This window comes from Hippocampus comes, unplaced genomic scaffold (genome assembly GCF_001891065.2).
Source record: "Hippocampus comes isolate QL1 unplaced genomic scaffold, H_comes_QL1_v1.1 scaffold166, whole genome shotgun sequence".
Lineage (NCBI taxonomy): Eukaryota > Metazoa > Chordata > Actinopteri > Syngnathiformes > Syngnathidae > Hippocampus > Hippocampus comes.
Window position 1 is genome coordinate 341,489 of NW_017805452.1, and position 25,898 is coordinate 367,386.

Sequence of the window (25,898 nt, forward strand, 5' to 3'; positions counted from 1 at the left end):
ACACACACACACACACACACACACACACACACACACACACACACACACACACACACATTTATTTATTTATTTTTTTCCGGAATTTTCAGAAAAGTCCACTTTCATCTCTGATTCTGTTACATTACCATCGTCAAACATTCCGAAGTGTATAAGACATTTTGACTCCCTTCATGTTTGATTCAACCATTACTTTGTCTTGTAAAAGCACGCTAGCCTAATGCTAACACACAGTTGAAAAACGCATAGACGAGCTAATGGAACTAGCGTTGCTGTTCCGTTAGCTTGGGATATTTGAACACAAGGAACACAAAATACAACAACACTTAAAGGCATATATTCCTTATCCTCTGCACAAAATATTGAATTTCATTGTAAGGAAGTGGAGTTGTGACCGGCTTCCACATGTCTGTCTTGTTTCTGTATTATACTGCCCCTTAGTGGCCAAGGTGCGCAACATCCATTGGATTGAGTTTTGATCTTTATATCTATCTATAGGTATAGATAGATATAGATGTGGATATAAATCTAAATCCCTTTGTTTGTTTGTGTTTCAGGGCGCGGTGCAGATGGGCCACGTCAAGGTGCCACCGGGCTACCACCCGCTGGACGTGGAGAAGGAGTGGGGTCGCCTGCACGTTGCCATTCTGGAGCGGGAGCGCCTGCTGAGGACCGAGTTCGAGAGGCGAGTTGCCCATCTTATCCAAAGCACAAAACAATACATGCATTAACATTCATATTTAAAAAAAAAAAAAAAGTCATGAGATGCATAGCACAGTGTGACCACCGGGATGACTCATTTCCACTTTGGCAAGAAAATGAAGAGGAACCGCATGATTGCTGCAGGCAGAGCAATAATCCAACAAAAAAACGCGGTCACTTGCACAAAACAGTTGCATAAAGAATCACAAGTTGAGCAGGCAGTCGGCTCACTCGTTTTACTTCTTCAATCGTCTCGCTCACGCTGCATCAAACGTATCTTGGCTTGAGCTTCGCAGGCGTCCGTCATGGCTTTTATGCATCAGGGATACGATTTCAAGTTTTTAATCCGACGTAGGACAGAGTGAGCGCTCGTCTGTTTTGTCTCGTCTTTGTCCGACCTTTGAACGTTAACCTTTTTTCCGCATGGCAGGCTGGAGCGTCTTCAGAGAATCGTCGGCAAGGTGCAGATGGAGTCGGGCATGTGCGAGGAGCAACTCAACCAGGCGGAGGCGCTGTTGCAAACGGTGAGGGAAATCAAGTACGAGGAAAATTCTGCACAGACACAATCCAACAATTAAATGTAAGAAAATGCTGTCAAACGTTCGTAGAACTACAGTAAAAACTAAATTATAAAAATGAATATTCAAGAAAGATATTTAATCAAATAAAAGGTTCCAAAATAAATGTATTGAATGTAATTGTACTAAATGTAGTTGCATTTAATAACATTGAAATGTACATAATAAATGTTAATTTCGTGTGATAAAATAAAATCTAAATCGGGTGTAATTAAATCAAATCATGGACTAAATAAATTTACACTGTACTAAATTCAGTGTTTGAAAATAAAATAAAATAAAATATTGAATTAAAATTCGAAATAAATAACTAATAAATGTCAATAAATCGATGTAAAAAAGCACCACAAAATCTCCTTCAAACTTGCAAAAGTGGCTCTGACGACACGTGACTTTTGTCATGTTGCAGGACGTGCGGCTCCTGAACTCGGGCAAACCCGCCCAGCACACAGCCGAGGTGGAGGCGGACCTGGAAAAGGCGGAGGGCATGATTCGCTTCCTTTTCAACGACGTGCAGACACTTAAAGACGGGCGCCACCTTCAGGCCGAACAGATGTACCGCAGGTATTAAAAAAATCAATCCTGTATATTGGTCACCTCGTGACATAAAAGCAGAAGTCATTTTAAACTTACTCTGACAATACCGACCAAAAAATGCAGATTCGATTTCATAGATGAATTAATCCAACTAATTATTCACAAAATCTCCACATGATTTTCTTCCAGAGTGTACCGCCTGCACGAGCGACTGGTGAACCTGCGCAGCGAATACACCCTGCGCCTCAAGTCGGGCGTGAGCGTGGCGCAGGTGCCTACGGTGCAGGTGCCCCTGACGCAGGTGCACACGTCGCAGGTCCTCCAGCAGGCCCCCGTGAGGCTGCGTCCCGAGCTGGATGAGGCGACGCTGCGCTACGTCCAGGACCTGCTGGGCTGGGTCGAGGAGAACCAGCGGCGCGTGGACCAGGGCGAGTGGGGTGTCGACCTGCCCGCCGTCGAGTCGCACCTGGGTAGCCACCGCGGCCTGCACCTCTCTGTGGAGGAGTTCCGCTCCAAGCTGGAGCGGGCCAAGGCCGACGAGGTGCGCGTCTTCCTCCTCCTCTTGCTTCTTTTTCGCCCGCATGTGCGCAGCGTTTAATGTTGAACTCTCGGCTGCAGAGTCAGATCTCACCTGTGAGTAAGGCGGCCTACAGAGACTACCTGACCCAACTGGACCAACAGTATGGGAAGCTCCTGGTGAGTCAGTATCATGCCTTACAGTACCTTAACCCTGGAGAACCCACGGGGTCTAATTTGGCCCCTATAAATTCTGCTACTCAAATGCTCCCAAAGGGTCAAATTTGGCCCTAAATCCTAAATTAGGATTAAAGCATTGAATTTGAAAAAACATATTTCGGTGTTCAGTGAACATGTAGCAGTCATTTAAAGTGCCTGGGTCAAAATGACCCGCAACATCATATTTGTATTCAAACTGTGCACAGACATCCCACTACACATCAGAGTGTCCAGATTTTACACACCAGTTCATGACCCTAGATGAGCAAAAGTCAAAGGATATCCAGTGCTTTGGTCAACGCAAAAACTGAAATGGGTCAAATTAACCCGTAACATAATACGGGTTAATGTATAATTCATCCTTTGCCAAAGAAGAAAAGGGTTCTTGGGTTTTCCAGGGTTAAACTGACTGTCTCCCCTCCCCAGGAATCTACAGAGAAAAAAAAAAGCTAATCCAGGTCTTGCCCCAACATTGTTTTGACCAAATATTTCACCTTCTGCGCTCAGAACTCGTCCAAGTCTCGCCTCCGCAACCTGGAGCAGCTGCACGCCTTTGTGACGGCCGCCACCAAGGAGCTGATGTGGCTCAACGAGAAAGAGGAGGAGGAGGTCAACTACGACTGGAGTGAGCGCAACACCAACATGGCGGCCAAGAAGGACAACTACTCGGTAATTAAAAAAAAAAAAAAAAATCACCTTTTTGAAATGATTTCCAATGGCATTTCAACCGGGTTGTGTTGACCTTTTATATTCACTGTCCATACAGTACAATGACAGACCTGAAAGTGTCCTTGCTGCATTTCCAGGGTCTGATGCGGGAGCTGGAGCTACGGGAGAAAAAGATGAGCACCGTGCAGGTGACGGGAGACAAGCTGCTGAGAGACGGACACCCCGGCAGGAAGACCATCGAAGTAAGTACCTCGCCCCAGACGGCTACACCCCCTGAAATGAATACCACGGTGACGTTTGCACGCGGCCGTCATGGTCGTCCCCTCCGCAGTCCTTCACCGCCGCCCTGCAGACTCAGTGGAGCTGGATCCTCCAGCTGTGCTGCTGCATCGAAAGCCACCTGAAGGAAAACACCGCCTACTTCCAGGTGGGTCCAACACCTCGGAATCTATTTGGTCGTCCGTTTTTTTACATTAACGGTAGTAACCGCAATTGGTCAAACAGTTTACTGTCAAAAAATAAAATAAATAAATCACAGTTTTACATAGATGCTTAGGATTTGAAAATATATTGTGGTAAATTATTCATTTAGAAGTCTGGATACAAAATGAATTGGGGAAAAAAATGTGAATGAGCCGGCCTGTCCGTTTTGAAAATTAAATGTATGTCTTCCCTCATGTTTATTTATGTGGAAACTCCAAACAAAGAGGTCAATGATTTAATACTGTTTGTTTAAAGACGTGGAGCACATTTTTGTGTTTCTGTGTGTGATGTCATGTCACTTTGTGCTCGTGCGTGTGTTATTTCGGCTCGTACTGTCTCCTGATTGATACTATTGACAAGCCTCATGTGAAGTTAGTTTGTTTGCGTTAACTAACAGATGCAGTCATTGATGGTAACCTGCGTTCATGACTATTTACATGCTCGAAGCACGGTGTTGATGCTTTATGATCCTCTTCTTTTGAAGTCTGAAATGTCGGATTACCGCGTTTTCCGGACTAAAAGGCGCACCTTCAATGAATGGCCTATTTTGTCTTTTTTTTAATATATATTGGACGCACCGCATTATAAGACGCAATCTACAATGCATCCACTTGATGGTGCTACGATCAAGGAGATGCCAACGGAACCCTACACTACACGACACCCTGATTTATATAGCGACGATCAGACTTCCGTAAAACTTCTTTAATAAAGCAGCGACACAGTTCACTTAACCAACAGCAAGTTATAACATTGACTCGTTTACGTTGAACTCTCTTGCTGCTGCTCGATTTCCGTGTTCAACTGCGAAACCGATCGCCTTAAGTTTGAACCCTGCGTTGTAAGCATGTCTCGAGCATGGAGCCATTTTGGGGTTGACATATTACCGCATGAGGCGCATCGGATTTTAAGGCGCGCTGTGAGCGTTGAAGGAAATGGAAGGCTTTTAGGTGCGCCTTTTCGTGCGGAAAATACCGTACCCAGTTTTCCTGAACCACAGACTTTCTGTCTTTGCAGTTCTTTGCCGACGTAAAAGAGGCCGAGGACAAGCTGAAGAAAATGCAGGACACCATGAAGAGGAAGTACACGTGCGACCGCTCCGTCACCGTGACCAGGCTGGAGGACCTCCTGCAGGATGCCGCTGTGCGTCATTATTAAAAAAAACAACAAAAAAAAAACAACTCTATTTCCTCAGACTGCGCATGAGTTTTTATGCTGTTGCTGGTCGGTGTCCAGGATGAGAAAGAGCAGCTGGCCGAGTTCCAAACTCACGTGGAAGGTCTGAAGCGGCGATCCAAGAACGTGGTGCAGCTGAAGCCGCGCAACCCGGCCACCGCCATCAAGAGCAAGCTGCCCATCCAGGCGGTTTGCGACTTCAAGCAAATGGAGGTAATCGCTCTTGAGTGTCCCAGCGTTGTATGTTGTTGTTCTGTGTCACGCTATGTCCGAATGTGTCCCTGGATGTCGTATTTCTCAATATGTCAACTCAGTATGTTTTCCAGTGTGTGCTCGTGAGTTCACCTGAGGGCATGTCCCAACGTGCAATTACCGCCGATAAAGCAGCAGATAGCGCTGATGGCTCATGTTGCCTTCTTCCAGATCACGGTGCACCGCGGAGATGAGTGCGCCCTGCTCAACAACTCCCAGCCGTACAAGTGGCGAGTGCTCAACCGCCAAGGCAGCGAGGCAACGGTGCCGTCCATCTGCTTCCTGGTGCCGCCCACCAACAAGGACGCAGTCAACAGCGTCGCCGGGTGAGGACGCCGGGGCGTTGCCGAGGCAACCTTTCAACTCCGGTGACCACTGACCCGTGCTGTCTGTTGTTCTCAGGCTGGATGGGAACCTGCAGAAGCTGCAGACAATGTGGCAGAGCTTGTTTGTGGACCTGAGGAGCCTCCTCTCTTGGCAGTACCTCATGCGAGACATCCATATCATCAAGACTTGGAACATCTCCATGGTAACACCGACATTTCTATCAGAGAAGGTCCATGCCTCCCGAAAGGAAATTCGATTTTGGGGGATGCGCTAGAGCCTATCCCAGCTGTCTTTGGGCAGTACGCGGGGGACACCCTGAACTGGTTGCCAGCCAATCGCACGACACTCATCAACAAAAAAACGTTCAAGCTTAATATCTTACCTCAGGACAGTCTACAGCACGGGTGTCAAACTCAGTTTTGTCGAGGGCCACGTTGTAGTTACCGCTTCCCTTGGGGGAGGCTTTTATGACTGTGAAACCCGATCAATAAGTCAAGAATGATGGTTTATTCAACTATTGTTTAAGTAACTCCAATGAAAGGTTTGGTAACAAGAAAATATCTCACTTATTCATTACATATGAGAATTTAAAATTTTGGTCCAGATTTATCAAGCATGATGGAAGTTGACATGTTTGACTTGTTTTCGCGGGCCACATAAAATGATGTGGCGGGCCAGATCTGGCCCCCGGGCCTTGAGTTTGATACCTGTGGTTTAGAGCAGGGGTGTCAAACCCATTTTCGTCGCGGGCCACATTTTAGTTACCGTATCCCTTGGCGGCCATTATGACTGAAATCACATAAAAAAAGTCAAGAATAACTATTTATTCAACTATTGTTTAAGTTACTGTAATGAGGTGTTTGGCGACAAGAAATGCTTACAATATGTATACACATGAGAATTTGACATTTTGGTCCGTATTTTAGCAAGCATGATGGAAGTTGCCATGTTTGATTTACTTTCGCGGGCCGCATAAAAAGGTGTGGTGGGCCAGATTTGGCCCCCGGGCCTTGAGTTTGACACCTGCGGTCGAGAGAGTTCACTGAACCTACCATGCATATTTTTGGGAATGCGGGAGGAAACTGGACTATCCGGAGAAATCCCACACAGCCACGAGGAGAACACACACACACACACACACACACACACACACACACACACACACACACACACACACACACACACACACACACCTCTGTAATGTGAGCCCATCAGTTTATTCACGTCACATACGGTCAGTGGATCAGTGGGGCAGTGACAGCAACCTGTCAACTGAAGCTGCTCCCCTTCGAGTGTCGAATGTCGATGAGGTTCAAGGTCCTTTCAAATGCCGCGCCGTGGTCGAGACTCATGAGGTTTCTCTTTGTCAGTTCAAGACCCTGACGGTGGAGGAGTACCGGCTGGCCCTGAGGAACCTGGAGCAGCACTACCAGGACTTCCTGAGGGACAGCCAGGATTCGCAAGCTTTCGGGGCCGAGGACCGCATGCAGGTGGAGTCTCGCTACAATAAGGCGAACCAGCACTACAACACGCTGGTCAGCACCGCGGAACAAGGTGAGTGTGTCTTCTCATTTCCTTACCTAGGGCTGCATTTTTTTTTTTCGCAAAGTATTTTCAACTCATTCTTTATTTATTATTTTAAGACCATAAGCTCATTAATCAATCGCATTGTTCACGATTGATGAATAAGTTGACTGTCGGCTTCAAATTACAGGCTACGTGCCGCCAAAGACGGGTAAGGTGCCTGACGACATCCAAGTGTCACCCTGTGTGTGCCAGTGTGTTGTGTGTTCTGGTGTCTCCCATCGTGTCCGAGTGTGTCTCAGTGTGTCCTGGTGTGTTGTTGTCCGACGCAGTCTGTGTTCCTGTGTGGGGCTGTATGTGCCAGGATGCCCCCATGTGCACAGTTAGTGTGTTGTGATTGCCGTGGCAGGACTTTGCACTGTCCAATTTCCCTAAATTAACCTCACCAATCATCATCATCATCATCATCATCTTCACTGATTAATTTTTTTTCTCCTAACCGACACTCGTCATGGCTTTGAATGTCAACGGACCTCAATGCGGAGGCCCGTCTAATCACGCATGAAGTCAATTGACGATTCATTGGCTGAATCTCTCACGTGATTGAACTTGAATGAAGGGCATGTTTTAATCCCGCTCAGACGATGAAAAGCGGATTTGACGGATGGATGGTAAGTGCCTCTGCCCGGTTTTCTCCTCCCACCAGGAGAGCAGGATGAGTCAGTGTGCAGGATTTACCTGAACAAGCTCAAGGACCTCCGCCTGAGGCTGGAGGGCTGCGAGAACCGAACAGTGACACGACTTCACCAGCTGGCTGACAAAGACCCGCTCAAAGCCTGCGCCCAGAAGACCACCGAACAGATGGTGAAAATCCCAAACGGAGACGTGATTGATGTTCTTGTCATGATTCTTTCAACAATTCTCATTCCTGCTGGCAGAAAGTCCAAACCGAGCTGGAAGGCCTGCAGAAAGAACTGAACTCAATCGCAGAGAAAGCCGAGGAGGTTCTTGCCTCGCCTCAGCCGTCCAGCTCCGGCCCCTTGCTGCGCTCCGAACTGGACGGCAGCCAGAAGAAGATGGAGCACGTCTACGCCCTCTCGTCCATCTATCTGAACAAGTAAGGGGTCCCTCAAGTTTACATTTTCGACACATCATCCTGATGCTAACGTTCTTTTCCTCAGGCTGAAGGCAATTGACGTGGTGATCAGGAACACCAATGACGCAGAAGAGACTCTGAAGAGCTACGAGACTCGTCTGCTGGACGTCCACAGAGTCCCCACTGAGGAGAAGGCGGCGGAGAAGCAGCAGAGCCAGATTAAGGTATGAACTAGATCACGGGTGTCAAAGTCAAGGCCCGGGGGCCAGATCCGGCCCGCCATGTCATTTTATGTGGCCCGCGAAAGCAAATCATCTGTCAACTTCCATGATCCTTGCTTAAATCTGTGCCAAAATCTCAAATTGTCATACGTAATAAAGAACGGTAACATTTTGCAAAAATGCATTACCTTATTTACACTCACTGGAGCAATAATTGAACAAATACTTGACTGATTTCAAAACTAGTGAGCCATCATTTTTTTGTGTACAAGTAATAATACGATGTGATGATTCAACATTTATTCGGCTTCACTGTCGTAACGAGTCGAAATGAATTTGACACCCCTGAACTAGACTTTGGAAAACTCGAACTACGGTCAGAAGTCCAAATAAGCGGCGGTGTTATCTTGAGCTTTAATTCTGATGAATCCTCTCCAACAGAAAATGCAAACGGAATCTGAAGCAGACCAGGCTGTGTTCGACCGCATGCAGGACCAGCTCAAGCAAGCGTCGGCCGTCCACGACAAGATGACACGCGTCCGCAGCGAGCGCGACGCTGAGTTGGAGCACTACCGCCAGCTGGTGGCCGGCCTGCAGGAACGCTGGCAGGCGGTGCTGGCTCAACTGGAGATCCGAAAGCAGGAGCTGGAGCTGCTCCGACGCCATATGGGCAGCTACCGGGACAGCTACGAGTGGCTCATGCGCTGGCTGGCAGATGCCAGGCAGCGCCAGGAGGCAATCCAGGCGCTACCCGTTGGGGACGGAGCCGCACTTCAGGAGCAACTAGCTGAGGAGAAGGTATTTCACATGCATTCACTGGACGAGTTGACTCATAATTAGAAATAATTATGAGTAACCGTGTTTATGTCTTGATTCACGCAGAAACTCCTGGATGAGATCGAGAAGAACAAGGGCAAGATCGACAAGTGCCAGAAAAATGCCAAAGACTACATTGACTCCGTTAAGGTGTGTGTGTGTGTGTGCCTCTGTGCGAGTGTGTATGGAGATAGGTGGTGTGTGTAATCACGAGGGGCCTTGCAACATGGCTGAAATTGAATATCTCTACTTTTGCCTTATACCTTGCTAACGATATGATATTATTTGATTTTTTTTTTAAGAAAAAAAAATCTGATATTATTATTATTAGATTTTTTTTAAGAAAAAAAATCAAACTAAAAGCATCCGTTTGGATTTTTTTTTTTAATTATTATTATTAGAACTTACTGATAGCCATCAATAAATAGAAAGCAACAAATTACAAAGAATTCAAATTCATATTCGACTGCAACTGTGCTCCAATGATGGAATAATTTCACGCGACAACAGAAGTGTCGCGTTTGCGCGCGTGCTTTAACTGCACCGTCGTGTACCAGTTTGTCCATGCACGACCCAGTGAAACATCTCACGTTTGTCCTTTTAGGATTACGAGCTTCAGCTCTTGACCTACAAAGCCCTGCAGGATCCCCCTGCCTCACCACTGAAGAAGCCCAAAATGGAGTGCGCTTCGGACGACATCATCCAAGAGGCAGGTTTTCACGGGCAAGATGGTGCTGACCAATTGAAATAAACCGAAATCGTTTAACCCTGTCTCTGCTTTGCCATCACACGCAGTACGTCGCGCTGAGAACCCGCTACAGCGAGCTCTTGACGCTTGTCAGCCAGTACATAAAGTTCATCACGGACGCGCGCCGTCGTCTGGAGGAAGATGAGGTAACCACTTCCCCTGAACAGCATTCTTGAACAACTAATTTCATAGTTTGGTCAAAATTGAAGCATGACATATCTTTTTGTCAAATACAAATATCACAGAACTGTTAAAAATGCACAAAACATCAACCATATAAAATTGGGGCCTGTTTTGCACACAAAAAAAAAATAAAAAATCCAAGCCAGAGTTAAGCGGAATCTACAGCCATTGAACTGTCACATTGCATCACATCACAACTTTCTCATTCCCTCTGCATCATGTCACATAAACTCCTCACTCACTGCCTCTGCACCTATTTTAGCTTTGGATTTTTCCTCTTTATTTGCTCTTGAAATGTTCCAATTCGTATCACTCACCGGCTTGTTTCTTCTTCTTTTTTTTTTTTTTTTTGCTTTACTTGCCTGCTCAGAACTTGTTTCCTAGACCACTTTAATTTTCAACGGATGTTTTTATGACTTTTTTTTAAAATCCTCATTTCTTTTTTGTATTGCTTGCCGGCGCTTTGTCACGATGAATACTCATCTTAAGAGGGCAGTTAACCCCAAAGATGAAGCAGGTACTTATCTGAAAATATCTGTGCATTGCCAAAGGGGGAAGGTTCAGGATTTAAACGCTCAATTAAGCTGACACGTTATTTCACATTTGATTGGTTATTGCCCGCTCATCTAATACTGCCAGTAATGTGAATGCTGAGCCTTCCTTTGAGTTGTCAATCCAATGTCTGTCCAATCATTTGTCTAGTTGAACGTGAAAACAAAGGAAACCCTTACATTGTCTTGTGGATGGATTTACATCACAGCCCTTTGTTGTAGTTGCCATTTAATATCATTTTGCCTCGCAAACTCATTAATGGCACTTTTTCAAAAGTCCTATGACCATGGATCAGCAAACAAGCAACATACTCTGCACACTTGCGAAAATCATCTAGTTTATTATGCCTTCTGTCCAGCATATATGAATACGAAACCCCAAATAGTGCATGAAAACAAGTGCATTTGTGTTTTTTTTTGTGGAGTGACTGTGTCTTCCGTCAGACAAAAAAAATATCTTCTCATGCTGCCATTTTTGTATCAGTTTTCAAATAGCCGCCTAACCCCATCACCTACTGTTTGCTCACGCAGGAAGCGTCTGAGAAGCTGAAAGAAGCTGAGCGAAAGAGGCTGGCTGAGATCCAGGCCGAGTTGGACAAACAGAGGCAGCTGGCCGAGGCTCACGCTCAGTCGGTGGCCAAGGCACAGCAAGAGGCTGACGCTCTCAAGCAGAAGATGAAAGAGGAGGCCGGGAAGCGACAGGATGTCGCTGTGAATGCCGAGAAGCAGAAGCAGAACATCCAGCAGGAACTGCAACAGCTCAAGAGTCTGTCGGACCAGGAGATCAAGACAAAGAACCTTCAGTTGGAGGAGGCTCTGATAAATCGGACGAGGATTGAGGAGGAGATACGCATCATCCGACTCCAGCTGGAGACGACCACCAGGCAGAAGAGCACAGCTGATGAGGAGCTGCAGCAGCTTCGCAACCGAGCCGCCGATGCCGACAAGCTGCGTAAAGCTGCTCAGGAGGAGGCCGAGAGGCTTCGCAAGCAGGTGGCCGAGGAGACCCAGAAAAAGAAGAACGCGGAAGACGAGCTGAAGCGCAAAGCCGAGACGGAGAGGGAAGCCTCCAAGCAGAAGCAGAAGGCCCTGGACGAACTGGAGAAGTTCAAGATGCAAGCGGAGGAAGCCGAGCGGCGCATGAAACAGGCAGAGGAGGAGAAACTCCGGCAGGTCAAGGTGGTGGAGGAGGTCGCGCAGAAGAGTGCTGCCGCCCAGTTGCAGAGCACCTCCAAAACCTTCAACGAAAGAGCGACCAAACTTGAGGAGTCCCTCAAGAGAGAGCAGGGCACCGTCCTCCAGTTGCAGGAGGAAGCTGAGAAACTCCGCAAGCAGCAAGAGGAGGCCAGCAAAGCTCGGGAACAGGCAGAGAAGGAGCTGGAAACGTGGAGGCAAAAGGCCAATGAGGCTCTCCGCTTGAGGCTGCAAGCTGAGGAGGAGGCCCAGAGGAAGACTCAGGCGCAAGAGGAGGCAGAGAGGCAGAAATTGGAGGCTGAACGTGACGCCAAGAAGAAGGCAAAGGCTGAAGAGGCCGCGCTTAAACAGAAGGAGAGTGCCGAGAAAGAGCTGGACAAGCAAAGGACTTTCGCCGAGCAGATCGCCCAACAGAAGCTGTCAGCCGAGCAAGAATGCATCCGCCTAAAAGCTGACTTTGAACACGCCGAGCAACAGAGGAGCCTCCTGGACAACGAGCTCCACCGTCTAAAGAACGAAGTGAACACTGCTGAAAACCAGAGAAAGAAGTTGGAGGAGGAGCTGGCCAAGGTACGAAGTGAAATGGATGCCCTTCTCCAGCTGAAGATGAAAGCTGAGAAGGAAACACTGTCCACCACGGAAAAGACCAAGCAGCTTCTCGACTCGGAAGTCCTAAAAATGAAGCAACTTGCAGACGAAGCGACCAGACTGAGGTCTGTGGCCGAGGAGGCCAAGAAGCAGAGGCAGCTCGCTGAGGAGGAGGCGGCCAAACAGCGAGCTGAAGCCGAGAAAATCCTTAAGGAGAAACTTGCCGCCATCAATGAGGCGACCCGTTTCAAGACGGAAGCCGAGATCACCCTGAAGGCCAAAGAGGCCGAGAACGAAAGGCTGAAAAGACAAGCCGAGGATGAAGCCTACCAAAGAAAACTGCTGGAGGATCAGGCAGCTCAGCACAAACAAGACATTACGGAAAAAATGCAGCATCTGCAGAGCTCATCCAACTCTGAATTGGAGCGACAGAAAACAATCATTGAGGAAACTCTCAGGCAAAGAAAAGTGGTGGAGGAGGAGATCCACATCATCAGGATCAACTTTGAGAAGGCCTCAAAGGACAAATCAGATTTAGAGAAAGAGTTAAAGAAACTGAAAGAGATTGCGGACGACACGCAAAAGAGCAAACTTAAAGCCGAGAAGGAAGCCGAGACGTTGAAGCAGCTCGCCGCGGACGAGGAGAAGAAGCGAAAGGAAGCTGAGGCGAAGGTTAAGAGCATCACGGCGGCGGAGGAAGAGGCGGCACGACAATGCAAAGCCGCTCAGGAGGAGGTGGAGCGTCTGAAAATAAAGGCAGCGGAAGCTAACAAGCAACGGGAAAAAGCGGAGAAAGACGCCAAGCAGCAGGTGGTTCTGGCCAAGGAGGCCGCACAGAAATGCAGCGCGGCCGAGCAAAAGGCTCAAGATGTCCTCAGCAAGAACAAAGAGGGCGATCTGGCTCAGGAGAAGCTCAAGGAGGACTTTGAGAATGCCAAAAAACTGGCACGAGAAGCTGAAAAGGCCAAAGAGAAAGCAGAGAAAGAGGCGGCGCTGCTCCGTCAGAAAGCTGAGGAGGCTGAGAAACAGAAAAAAGCTGCGGAGGATGAAGCCTCCAAGCAGGCCAAAGCTCAGAAAGATGCAGAGAAACTGAGGAAAGAGGCAGAGAAGGAGGCCTCCAAGCGAGCGGAAGCAGAGGCCGCTGCTCTCAAACAAAAGCAGCAGGCCGATGCCGAAATGAACAAGCACAAAAAGGATGCCGAGCAGGCGCTGAAGCAGAAGTCGCAGGTGGAGAAGGAGCTGTCGACTATCAAACTCCAGCTCGACAAAACCGACAAACAAAAGGCGGTTTTGGATGAGGAGCTCCAGCGGGTGAAGGGCGAGGTCAATGACGCCGTTAAACAGAAAACGCAGGTTGAGGATGAACTCTCCAAAGTCAGGATTCAGATGGAGGAGCTTCTAAAGCTTAAGATAGAAATTGAGAGCGAAAACAAGCGTCTCATGCAAAAGGACAAAGATAACACCAAGAAGTTGCTCGCAGATGAAGCCGAGAGGATGAAGATCCTGGCACAGGAAGCAGCCCGGCTTAGTGCAGAGGCAGAGGAAGCCGCCAAACTCCGAAAGACCGCCGAGTCCGACTTAGCCGAACAGAGGGCACTCGCGGAGAAAATGCTCAAGGAGAAAATGCAGGCCATCCAGGAGGCTACCAAGTTGAAAGCAGAGGCCGAAGACCTCCAGAGGCAGAAGGACAAGGCACAGGAGGCGGCCAAGAAGCTCCTGGAGGACAAACAGCAGATCCAGCAACGGCTGGACGAGGAGACCGAAGGCTTCCAGAAATCACTGGAGGCCGAACGAAAGAGGAAGCAAGAGGTGTCAGCCGAGGCAGAGAAGCTGAAGCTTAAGGTGAAGGAGCTCAGTGATGCTCACGCGAAAGCCCAGGAGGAGGCCAAGAAGTTCAAGAAGCTGGCAGATGAGGCCAAAGCTCGTCTGGAGGACTCGCAACAGAAAGCCACCGAGACTGTGGTGCAAAAGCTGGAAACTCAGCGGCTGCAAAGCACGAAAGAAGCCGACGACCTTAAGAAAGCCATCACTGACTTGGAAAAAGAGAGGGAGAAGCTGAAAAAAGAGGCCGTGGAGCTTCAGAAAAATTCCAAAGAGGTAATGTAACGAAAATAATCGATACTCCATCATGATGAAACAATGTTTTGACTCGCTCTTGTTTTCTAGATGGCCATTGCCCAGCAAGAAGAAATTGAGCAACAGAAGGCCATTCTTCAAAAGACCTTCCTCACCGAGAAAGAGCTGCTGTTGAAAAGAGAGCGCGAGGTGGTAGATGAGAAGACGAAGCTGGAAAAACAGCTCAAGGATGAAGTGATCCGAGCCAAGTCCCTCAAAGAGGAGCAAGAGCGTCAGCAAAAGCTGATGGAGGATGAGAGGAACAAGCTACAGGCCATCATGGATGACGCCTTGCGGAAGCAGAAGGAAGCTGAGACGGAGATGAAGAAGAAGCAGAAGGAAATGGAGGTGCTCGAAAAGAAAAAGAATGAACAAGAGAAACTGTTGGAAGAGGAGAACAAAAAACTGAGGGACAAACTGAACAATCTCGAGGTAGCATCCAAAGAAATCGCATCGAAAAGGAACGAAACTGAGGTCCAGACAGAGAAGGGCGCTGGGGAAGAGTTAGTCTCTGCCACAGTGTCGGTCACAACAAAGAAAGTTTACAATGGCTCAGATGTCGATGGCAAGAAGAAAGATTCACCTTGGGCTTTTGACGGAATAAGAGACCAAGTTCCTGCTGAGAGACTTCATGACATCGGTGTCCTGACCAAAAAAGAGTTTGACAAACTGAAGAAGGGTAAAGTCTCAGTGCAAGACCTGGCAAAGACAGACAAGATCCACTCTTGTCTTCAGGGTCAGAGCTGCATCGGTGGCATCTTGACTCCCTCAAAGGTGAAAGTGAGTGTCTATCAGGCCATGAAAGACAACACGATTACAGCCAATACCGCCACAATGCTGCTGGAAGCTCAGGCGGTTTCTGGCTACCTCATCGATCCTGTTAAAAACAAATTCCTCTCTGTGGATGAGGCTGTTAAAGAGCAGTTGATTGGCCCCGAACTCCATGACAAATTGCTGTCTGCTGAGCGAGCTGCCACAGGCTTCAAAGACCCTTACACGGGAGACAAAATCTCCCTTTTCGAGGCCATGAAGAAAGGTCTGATTGAGAAGGAACAGGCCACCAGGTTCCTGGATGTGCAGCTTACAACGGGCGGCATCATTGACCCCATCAACAGCCATAGAGTCTCCCTGCAAACAGCCTACAAGCAGGGGCAGTTTGACGCCGAGATGAATAAGCAAATGCCGGATCACAAGTTGTTTGTGGAACCAAGCACCCAGGAGGCCCTCACCTACAAGCAGCTACTGGACAAATGCACGAAGGACGCAGGGTCAGGCTTGATGATTCTACCTGTGACTGAAAAAGCAGGCCAAACTGAGAGAACCTACACAGATGCCGAGATGAAAGAAGTGTTCAGCAAGTCCAACGTGGATGTGCCCTTTGGCAGGTTCAAAGGAAAGACGGTCACCATTTGGGAAGTGATCAACTCTGAGTATTTCACAGAAGAGCAGCGACGAGAGCTGATACGCCAATACAAAACGGGCAAGATCACGGTGGAGAAGATAATCAAAATCGTTATCACTGTCGTGGAGGACAAGGAGAAGAACAATGAAAACGTGTTGAACGGACTCAGGGCTCCCGTGCCAGCCAGCGAACTTCTCGAGTCCAAGGTTATAAGCAAAGACATATTCAACAAGCTAAGCAATGGTAAAATCACTGTCAAAGAAATCGCGGAGATGGACCCTGTGAAGAAAGCGCTCCAAGGAACACCGAGCATTGCTGGACTGTATAACGAACCCACCAAGGAGAAAATGCCTTTCTATCAAGCCATGAAGAAAGAGCTGCTCTCAGCCGAGACGGCCATTAATCTTCTTGAGGCTCAAGCGGCTACTGGCTTCATAATTGATCCTGTCAAAAATGAGCGGATGCCTGTCGACGAAGCAGTCAAGTCGGGGTTGGTGGGTCCAGAACTCCACGAGCGACTGCTATCTGCAGAGCGAGCAGTCAGTGGCTACAGAGATCCTTATTCTGGCAAGAAGGTATCTCTGTTTGAAGCCTTAAATAAAGGTCTCATCAAGAGGGACCATGGCATTCGTCTGTTAGAAGCACAACTCTCCACGGGGGGAATTATTGACCCAGTTAAAAGCTACCGCGTCCCACACGAGGTTGCCTGCAAACGTGGCTATTTAGACGAGGAAACCAGCAAGACTGCAAATGAGACCAAGGTCTTCCCCGATCCCAACACACTGGAGTCAGCCACGTATGCGCAGTTGATGAAGAAATGCATCTCCGACAATGAAACTGGTCTTCCCTTGCTCCCCCTCTCAAAGAAGGCTCCAAAGCCCAAAGAGGATCAAGAGATTACAGAGGCCAAAACCAAAGAGGCTTTGAACCAAAGCACCGTGGAGCTGGACTATGGACCTTTTAAAGGCAGAAAGGTCACAATCTGGGAAATCATCACCTCCGAGTACATCACAGAGGAGAAAAGAATCGAACTGATTCGCCAGTACCGAATGGGCCATGTGACAATAGAAAAGTTGATAAAGGTTGTGATGACCATCATGGAGGAAAGAGAGACCCAGGCAAAAGAAAAACTCTGTTTTGAAGGTCTTAGGGAACCAGTTCCTGCCAGCGCGTTGATGGATGCCAATATCATTGACAAAGCCACATTTGATCAGCTCCAGCAAGGCACAAAGACTCCTCAGGAAGTGGGTCAAGACGATAAAGTCAGGAAGTATCTGCACGGCACAGAGCGTATTGACGCCATTGCAATGGAAGCCACAAACGAAAAGCTGAGCATATATCAAGCTATGAAAAATAACATTCTGCAGCCGAATACTGGCCTTGCGCTGCTTGAAGCCCAAGCTGGAACTGGCTTCATAACAGACCCAGTAAAAAACATGAAATATTCCGTGGATGATGCCGTCAAGGCCGGAACTGTTGGTCCGGAGCTTCACGAGAAACTTCTCTCTGCCGAAAAAGCAGTGACGGGATACAAAGATCCATACACGGGCAATAAGATTTCTCTGTTCCAAGCGCTGAAGAAAGAGCTGGTGCTGAGGGAGCATGCCATTCCTCTTCTGGAGGCTCAGCTTAACACAGGAGGCATCATTGATCCCGTCGGGAGCCATCGCATTCCCACTGATGTTGCTGTTCAGCGTGGCTATTTAAGTAAACAAATGGTCAAATCGTTGAACGAACCCTCAGGCGACGTCCAGTGCTTCACCAACCCCAACACCAATGAAAGTCTCACATACAAGCAGCTTCTGGAGAAATGTGTCAAAGATCCCAACTCAGGTCTGTGCTACTTGCCGCTGTCCAAAGCTGAAGTGGCTCCTCCCGCTGAGAAGTCCTACGAGTACACCGAGGAGCAAGCCCAGGCAGATCTAGCAAGCACTCAAATTGATATCCCGCTCAAGAGCTTTGAAGGCAAGAGCATGACCATTTGGGAAATCATGAACTCCAACATACTTCCCGAAGAGGAGAGACGCCGCCTCATGGAGCAGTTTCGCTTGGGAACAATCACAAAAGAGAGAATGCTCATCATCATCATTGAAATCGTTGAGCAAAGGGAGGCCGAAAAGGCTCAACAGGGCATGTCGTGTGACATCATCAGAAGGAGAATTACAATCGAGGAGCTGTACAGTGCTCGAATTATAGACCTGCAGACTTACAACCTTTTGAAGCAAGAAAAAATGACCATCAGTGAGATCATGGCAATGCCATCAGTGAAACAGTACCTTTTTGGAACTGGGTGCATTGCTGGCATTATGTCAGACACTCCCAGCAAAGTCAGCATCTATCAAGCCATGAAAAACGGGAAGATTAAGCCCGAAGTTGCTCTGACGCTTCTCGAGGCCCAAGCAGCAACTGGCTTTATCATCGATCCGGTGAAAGATGAACTTCTCACAGTGGATGAAGCAGTGCGCAAGGGGCTCGTGGGGCCTGAACTTCACGACAAACTTCTGTCTGCCGAGAGAGCCGTGACAGGCTACAAAGATCCATACACCGGAAAAGTGATTTCTCTTTTCCAGGCAATGAAGAAAGACCTGGTTCCTGAAGATTATGCTTTGAGGCTTCTGGAAGCGCAAAATGCCACCGGGGGGTTAATGGATCCCGAATACTACTTCCGCCTGCCTGCGGACGTTGCCATGCAGCGTGGGTACATCAACAAAGAGACACTGGACAGAATATCCGAGCCGGCCGCCGATGTGCAAGGTTACACCGACCCCACGACAGATGAGAACCTGTCATATTCTCAGCTCCTGAAAAGATGTCGGCTGGACAAACAGAGTGGACTGAAGCTGCTTTCTCTAGCGGACAGGAGACTTCTCTTCAAGGGTCTCAGGAAGCAAATCACTGTGGATGAGCTGCTTCGTTCTCAGATTATTGACCAAAAGATGTACAATGAACTCACTCAGGGCACCATCAGTGTGGAGGAGGTCAGCAGGGACCTGAAGAAGTACCTCGAAGGCGTCAGCTGCATTGCCGGTGTCTTTGTAGAATCTACCAAAGACCGCTTGTCTATCTACCAAGCCATGAAGAAGAACATGATCAGACCAGGAACTGCCTTTGAGCTTCTTGAGGCCCAGGCTGCGACGGGGTACGTTATCGACCCCATCAAAAATCTGAAACTGAATGTCAACGAAGCCGTTAAGATGGGTGTTGTGGGTCTGGAGTTTAAAGACAAACTGCTGTCAGCTGAGCGAGCAGTCACGGGCTACAGGGATCCCTATTCTGGCAAGGTCATCTCATTGTTCCAGGCCATGAAGAAGGACCTGATCTTGAAAGACCACGGCATCCGCCTGCTAGAAGCTCAGATCGCCACGGGGGGAATCATTGACCCACAGGAGAGCCATCGCCTGCCAGTGGAAGCGGCGTATGAACGTGGTCTCTTTGACGAAGAAATGAACCAAATTCTCACCGACCCGTCTGACGACACTAAGGGCTTCTTTGACCCTAACACAGAGGAAAACCTCACTTACCTCCAGCTCATGGAGAGATGCATGACGGACCCTCAAACAGGGCTCGCGCTCCTGTTGCTGAAGGAAAAGAAACGGGAAAGGAAGACCTCCTCCAAGTCATCTGTTCGTAAACGCAGAGTTGTTATCGTTGATCCAGAAACGGGCAAGGAGATGTCAGTGTATGAGGCCTACCAGAAAGGACTCATTGACCACCAGACGTATTTAGAGCTAGCAGAGCAGGAGTGCGAATGGGAGGAAATAACCAGCACCTCGTCTGATGGAGTTGTAAAATCCAAGATCATTGATAGGAGGTCCGGACGACAGTACGACATCGATGACGCCATCTCAAGCGGCCTGATTGAGAAGTCGGCGTTGGACCAGTACCGTTCTGGAACTCTATCTATCACGGAGTTTGCAGACATGCTATCTGGAAATTCCAGTGGCGTGAGATCAAGGTCATCCTCCTTTGGATCCACTTCCTCTTACACCTCAAGTCCGATGTCTAGCATAAAAACACCGTCTGTCCCGTGGAATGACCCCACCGAGGAAATTGGCCCCGTAGCTGGAATCTTGGACACGGAAACGCTGGAGAAGGTGTCTGTCACTGAGGCCATTCACAGAAACCTAGTGGACAACATAACCGGTCAGAGGCTGATGGAAGCTCAGGCCTGCACTGGAGGAATCATTGACCCAAACACTGGTGAAAAATTCTCCGTCACAGATGCATTGAACAAAGGACTTGTGGACAAGATCATGGTGGACCGCATTAGCCTTGCACAGAAGGCTTGCAATGGATATGAGGACCCTCGAACCAAAACTAAAATGTCAGCTGCTCAAGCCCTCAAGAAAGGCTGGTTGTACTACGAGGCCGGCCAGCGGTTCCTGGAAGTCCAATATCTGACTGGTGGTTTAATTGAACCAGACGTCACCGGGCGAGTCTCTCTGGACGATGCCTTGAAGAAAGGCACCTTGGATGCTCGCACCGCACAGAAGCTCCGTGACGTCAGCGCCCACTCCAAGTACCTCACATGCCCCAAAACCAAACTCAAGATCTCCTACAAGGATGCTTTGGACAGAAGCATGATTGAGGACGGTACTGGCCTCAGGCTTCTGGAGGCATCCTCCCAGTCCACCAAAGGCCTCTACAGTCCCTACAGCATCAGCGGCTCAGGCTCGGCAACCGGCTCACGTTCGGGCTCCAGATCCGGTTCCAGGTCCGGCTCCAGAAGAGGAAGCTTTGATGCAACTGGATCCAGTTTCACCACCACCTTCTCTTCGTCTTCATCCTCCTACAGTTCGCCGAGTTATGGGCGACGATATTGAGGATCAACTGTAAAGCCACTGAGATGCCTGTCAGTGAACTGAAGACTACACAGTTTCTGCTCTGCATGTGGTCGTTGCAAGACATTAGATGTTTAATTTTGTACTGCGTAGACTTCTTTGTGTATCTATATACCTTTACCTATGTACATTTTGTTGTATCGTTTAATCACTGTAATAGACAGGAAATTAGCTTTGAGTGTTAACACTACAACCGAAAGAACATACTCTTTGATCGTCGTCTGTCGAGCCTTCTGAATATGGAGCGTATTTCTCAAAAATGAATATATTGAAAGCTCAAGGCCACTCTGCAGAGCAGAATCCGAAGTCTCGTAACGATCGCTGACATTAAGAATGTCTCTCAACACTAAGCTTCAAGATCTTTGTCCTCGATCATGTTGCTCCACACCTACTAAACTACAGCCAGGCCATATTCCCGTCATCTGGAATAAAACATGGACTCAATGGGAATCACCAAAGGGCACATTCCCATGCACTGGTAGACCACCAATACATCAATCTGACTTTATAGACTCTTGACACCAAAGTAACCCAAATAGTCGCTGCTTGTCCGGACCCCGCCGACTGGTACGTGAGGACACAATAGTTAGCAATGTCTTGCCCGCTTGTCCTGATGTCCCGTCTTCTCCTTTATAGATACCGTGCTCCGCTTCTTCCCAGAGACCTTCACCTGGACTTTCACTGTAGCCGGAATTTATGAAAAAAGTCACTCTCGCGACTAACCTTGAGCTCAGTTGATGTTAGAAACCCATCAAGTGCCTGCAAAAAAAACAAAAAAATACGTGGCTGATGCATATTTTGAAGATGGTGCTGCGGTTTATTGACACCTGCATGACTGGCCGAGCAGGAAGCAATCAGGTTTATCTCACAATCCACAAACACTCATGAATGTTAATATTGACATGACTGTATGTACTGTATAACCACGACTGCTGGAAGCCATTAACAGATTCTTAGTTTTTCAGCTTTTTAATTTTTTTTTTTTTTGGGACGCCACCAGCCACAGTGTTTATTTTTCGATGTGAAAGCAACACCTAATTATCTTGCCTATATCCTTTTATTTTCCTACACACTATATTTGAGTTGCATGATTTACTAACATTTAAAAAAAAAAAAAAAACCAAAACCGCCCCCCCATCCCCCCAATTATCCGAGCCGCTTATCCTCACGAGGGTCGTTGTACCCTTTAAATCATTTGTTGTGTTATTATGATGATGATGATGATGATGCACCAAAGGGGTTAAAAGGATATATTTTAATGCGTGGTGTATTTATAATTTTTAAAAAAAAACGGAATCAAGTTGTAACACCCTCGCTATGTAAATAAAGGACATGAAAAGCTTATGACTCTGTGACCATTACTCATCAGACTTAAAAATATGATATATCAAAAAAAAAAAAAAAAAAAAAAGGAAGGGTTGTTGACGCCCCATTCACATGTCCTTACCACCCTCTTCTTCTTGGCAAAAACGGCGTAAAGGTTATTGGCCTGCAATTTTTGTCCAGAAATCAGGACTTTGGGGGGCGGGGGGGAGGTGTCGCAGGGGGTTAGTGAGCCCCGGATGTTAAACATCACATTCTGGTCACGGCTTCTTACACGGAGGTGACATCCTAAAAATATGACAACTTTGAAATTGGACAACCCACCACAGAGCACAACCGTAAAACGGGGAAAAGACACATTTGATGGCCAGGATGAAAGGGGTTTGGTAATTTGACTCTTGGGTGTATCCAAAGAAGCCAAGGACAACCTATAATAAGACATCAGGGGGGGAAGAATTGTAATAGCAAAAAGTGGGCCATGTGCAGGTGGTGAATCATTGTCCAAATTGGAATTTTTGCTTCTTGCAGAGATCAACCTAATACCATTCTAGAGGAGCAGTCTGTCAATTTTTCATGTCACTCCATGGGGAGAAAAAAAAAAAAAAAAAAAGTGACCCCAATGTAATTACATGTTGAGCTCTTGGACGGTGGCAAGTGCTTTTAACACAAGGTGTTAAACTTGACACTGTGGTGGCTGCTCCTTTGCAAACAGATTTAATCTCTGTTGAAAGCCGGAAATTTCCCGGTTTGACTTCAACCTCCCATCCTGATATCGAGGCCAGAGATAAAACCAGTGCAAAAGGGGAGTTTAAACGCGGGTGAGTATCCAACCCTTTTTCTTTTTCTTAATTTTCCAATAAATAACACATAAATGGCAAAGATTAGGCTGTGCAGGATTGTAAGAGCAAAGATTAAGGATGTGCAGGAAGCAGATATCCATCCAAATTGGGATTGGCCTTGCCAGAGGTCTGATTAACTCTCGTTGACTTCCCTGTCAATCATCGAGTCACTACTTTTGTTTTGAAGTGTTTGTGTGGGGAAATAACAAGTGCTACGAGGAGCCAGATACAATACGCAACAAATCCGTGTCTCGTGTTTAGCATTCAGTTGAGATGTCTTGACAAGCACTGAGATGCGAACTACTCTGTCAAGCAAGACTTCCCCCCCCCCCCCACCACACCCTCCCCGTCTTAAACTGGGTGCGCCTGTGATTGCCCAAACATTAAAAACCTGCCTAGTGCAGTCACAGCGTGATGGCATGCGTTTAAAACGACTTGGTTTTGTGTTGCGGTGAAATGTGTGGGCGAGTTGTCGACCTGACATGACTCGAGTCTTTCGATGGCGAATGTGTGTTTGAGTGCCTGAAGAATCTTTTAAAGAGTGAGTGGGTCAGCCTCTGCGGTTTCTTGGAGTTTTAGTGTACAAACAGAAGCAGGATTAAGCCCAGAGCAAGATTCATCTTAAAAACACACACACGAGCTGAAGATTTGAGGCAAAATAGCAGGCTGATGTTAGACAGACTTGAAAATTGGGTGCGGTCCCTGACAGCAGTGGACAATGTCGGAACGCCGCTGCTAACATTCCTAGCCAGGGAAAGTTAGGAATGGGGTGGAATCCTGTAGGGCATGGGTCAGCAATTTCAAATATTCAAAGAACCGTACCGGCCGTTTAACACGATTAAAAAAAAAAAAGAAAAAAAACGTTTGATATAAAATTAGGATAACACCTTGGTTGAAGCTTACTTTCAAATAAAATAGTCTCACACACACACACACACGTGTATATACATATATATATAGAGAGAGAGAGAGTCTCATATATCCGTTGCCTTCATTTAGCTGTTGCTTATTAATGTAGTTTAATTTTCAAGTGTATAATCAAACATGCACATGAATTAAGTAGTGATGGTGAATTCATCTTGCCACTTTTTCCCCCCCCCACGGAACTCACAACTGCCACATTTGATGTGGAAAGTAAACACGCCGACAGTGTCTAGCCAAAAAAAAAAAAAACTCTCCCTGTATTCTGCGATTTCAATTTTACTATTGTGGATTTGCAGTAATCTTTTAATGTTTTCTGTTTGTTTTCTTTTTGCGGTTGTAAATGTGTTGGCTGTGATTTCAGGTGATCTCGTGTTTTGTTTGAGCCTGTTCCCACTTAAACCAGTGACCTTAAAAAAAAAAAAAAAAAAAAAACTCCCTGTGGATGCCACTCCTTTTCCTTTGTAGCAACATGACTTCATCATGAGGTAAATCCGATAAGTCGGCTTTCAATTCAAAATCGTACTCGCTTGTTAGTCAACCGGATTGATTGACGTCACCTCGGAGGAAGCGCTTTCTGACCCGCCATTTTACCCCTAAAAAAAAAGTTGCACCCTTGAGACTTATATCCACGTGTCATTCATTAGATCGCAAAATTACAAACGATTCCCGACAGAAGTGGGGTGGGCGAAAGAGCCGAGGAAGATGCTATCCAATAATATTTCACCATGAACGGTCTAAAATGTATTTGCTGTTAGCTGGTTGGCGCATACGCGTGGCAAACCATGAATGGTCAAAAAGGCTTTATTATCTCCCCCAAACACAAGGTAGGCTCATATTTATTTGCTGTTAGCTGGTTGGCGCATACGCGTGGCAAAGGAAGCTATGACAACAAACAATATGGCAACGTTTGACGTCGGGCGTCTAAAATGCCGTTACGACCTCCGCCATCAACAAGATGACAGCATTGACAACAGTCAACCTCCGCATACTTGCGGGAATCGCTCATTTGCATATTTGATCATCGTGTTTTGTTTTTTTGTAATTTTGTCCCCCTTTCCCATCATTTTTCATGTAAAAAAAGATCTTCAATGTTTGTCGTGTTTTAAGAATTTTAGGGTGTTAATTACAGAAACAACAAAGTTCCGTTATATTTTGTTGAGATCTAAGGACGTTAATTGTCTCCCTCTTTCGAATCCATTTGCTTTGTGGCCAAGTGGAGCTGTGACCTCCCCTTTTTGTAATTACTGCCACCTACAGTTCTGGAGTGGTACAGCATCCTCTTGAGTCGTTTTGCGCTTTCTCCGCTCACAACATTTTGCACTTTAAACTCCTCTTATCTCGGCACCTTAAATGTTTTGGCCATTAAAAAAAATTGTCATTGCATTGTTTAACTGAAGATCAAATCAATCTCGGTGCCGAGCACACACACGCACAAAACAATTGGCGCTTATCTTATCGGAATGCGACACCTACGCTAAAGTTCCTGCTTGCTCATGATGTAATGGAATCCAAGCGCGTTGACGTGAGGAAGGGCGAGTAAAAGTCCTAACTTGCCTGTCATTTAAAGCCGTTAAATTTCAGACCGTGCATCATCATCTTAGTAATGACTGCTTTGGTGATTTTTTTTTTTTTTAATTGTCCATGCGTAAAACTGCATCGTGTGTCTACATGTTCATGTGTATTTGTGCGCCTGTGTGCGTGGTTACCCATAACAGATAAGATTTCACATCTCCGCTGCTATGCTGTAAAACAACGTTGCCCAACCTTTGAGCCAAGGCACATATTTTATATTCGGAAAAAAAAAACAGGCTACTGAACTGGTGCTTGGCAAAAACGATATGACCTACATAAAAAAAAAATATATATGACCCTGTGAGTGTTACATTGCCTGTCTACATGCATTGCTCTACCATTTGTGTTCAGATGTCTGTTGAGTAAAGGGTTATAAGTACTGCAATGTTGCTAGATTCGTGAGCCCATCAGTGGCGCTTTGCATTGTTTGTTAGCATTAAGCTAAATCGGCAACGGGATGTGGTTGTTTTCAATAGACCTGTAATTCTCTTTTTTGGATGTTTAG

At 47.0% G+C, this 25,898-nt stretch overlaps 1 protein-coding gene and 1 long non-coding RNA gene across 23 annotated transcripts in view; both read left to right on the forward strand.

Moving 5' to 3' along the window:
• The window catches only part of pleca (plectin a), a 66,693-nt gene extending 44,611 nt beyond the window's left edge, over positions 1–22,082 (forward strand). For 17 of the 22 annotated variants that reach the window (XR_002168722.1, XR_002168723.1, XR_002168726.1 and 14 more), the window contains 24 exons: positions 555–682; positions 1,130–1,223; positions 1,687–1,841; positions 2,004–2,355; positions 2,433–2,510; positions 3,057–3,218; positions 3,356–3,460; positions 3,550–3,645; positions 4,719–4,844; positions 4,938–5,090; positions 5,301–5,455; positions 5,532–5,658; positions 6,827–7,010; positions 7,171–7,191; positions 7,687–7,844; positions 7,919–8,097; positions 8,162–8,300; positions 8,739–9,095; positions 9,180–9,263; positions 9,718–9,822; positions 9,909–10,007; positions 11,127–14,474; positions 14,544–21,302; positions 21,372–22,082. Coding sequence is in view for 1 of the 22 variants with exons in the window: in XM_019874103.1 (XP_019729662.1) it covers positions 555–682; positions 1,130–1,223; positions 1,687–1,841; positions 2,004–2,355; positions 2,433–2,510; positions 3,057–3,218; positions 3,356–3,460; positions 3,550–3,645; positions 4,719–4,844; positions 4,938–5,090; positions 5,301–5,455; positions 5,532–5,658; positions 6,827–7,010; positions 7,171–7,191; positions 7,687–7,844; positions 7,919–8,097; positions 8,162–8,300; positions 8,739–9,095; positions 9,180–9,263; positions 9,718–9,822; positions 9,909–10,007; positions 11,127–14,474; positions 14,544–20,717 (12,579 nt within the window). In the remaining 21 variants the exon portion in view is untranslated. Of the gene's footprint in view, positions 1–554; positions 683–1,129; positions 1,224–1,686; positions 1,842–2,003; positions 2,356–2,432; positions 2,511–3,056; positions 3,219–3,355; positions 3,461–3,549; positions 3,646–4,718; positions 4,845–4,937; positions 5,091–5,300; positions 5,456–5,531; positions 5,659–6,826; positions 7,011–7,170; positions 7,192–7,686; positions 7,845–7,918; positions 8,098–8,161; positions 8,301–8,738; positions 9,096–9,179; positions 9,264–9,717; positions 9,823–9,908; positions 10,008–11,126; positions 14,475–14,543 lie in introns of all 22 variants that reach the window. The other 5 variants (XR_002168724.1, XR_002168725.1, XR_002168732.1 and 2 more) reach the window with 2 other exon arrangements.
• Positions 22,083–24,018: 1,936 nt separating this feature from the next.
• LOC109518344 (uncharacterized) lies at positions 24,019–25,655 on the forward strand. Its single transcript, XR_002168743.1, has 2 exons — positions 24,019–24,562; positions 24,620–25,655. It is a non-coding gene; the product is annotated as an uncharacterized LOC109518344 (long non-coding RNA).
• Positions 25,656–25,898: the final 243 nt, after the last annotated feature.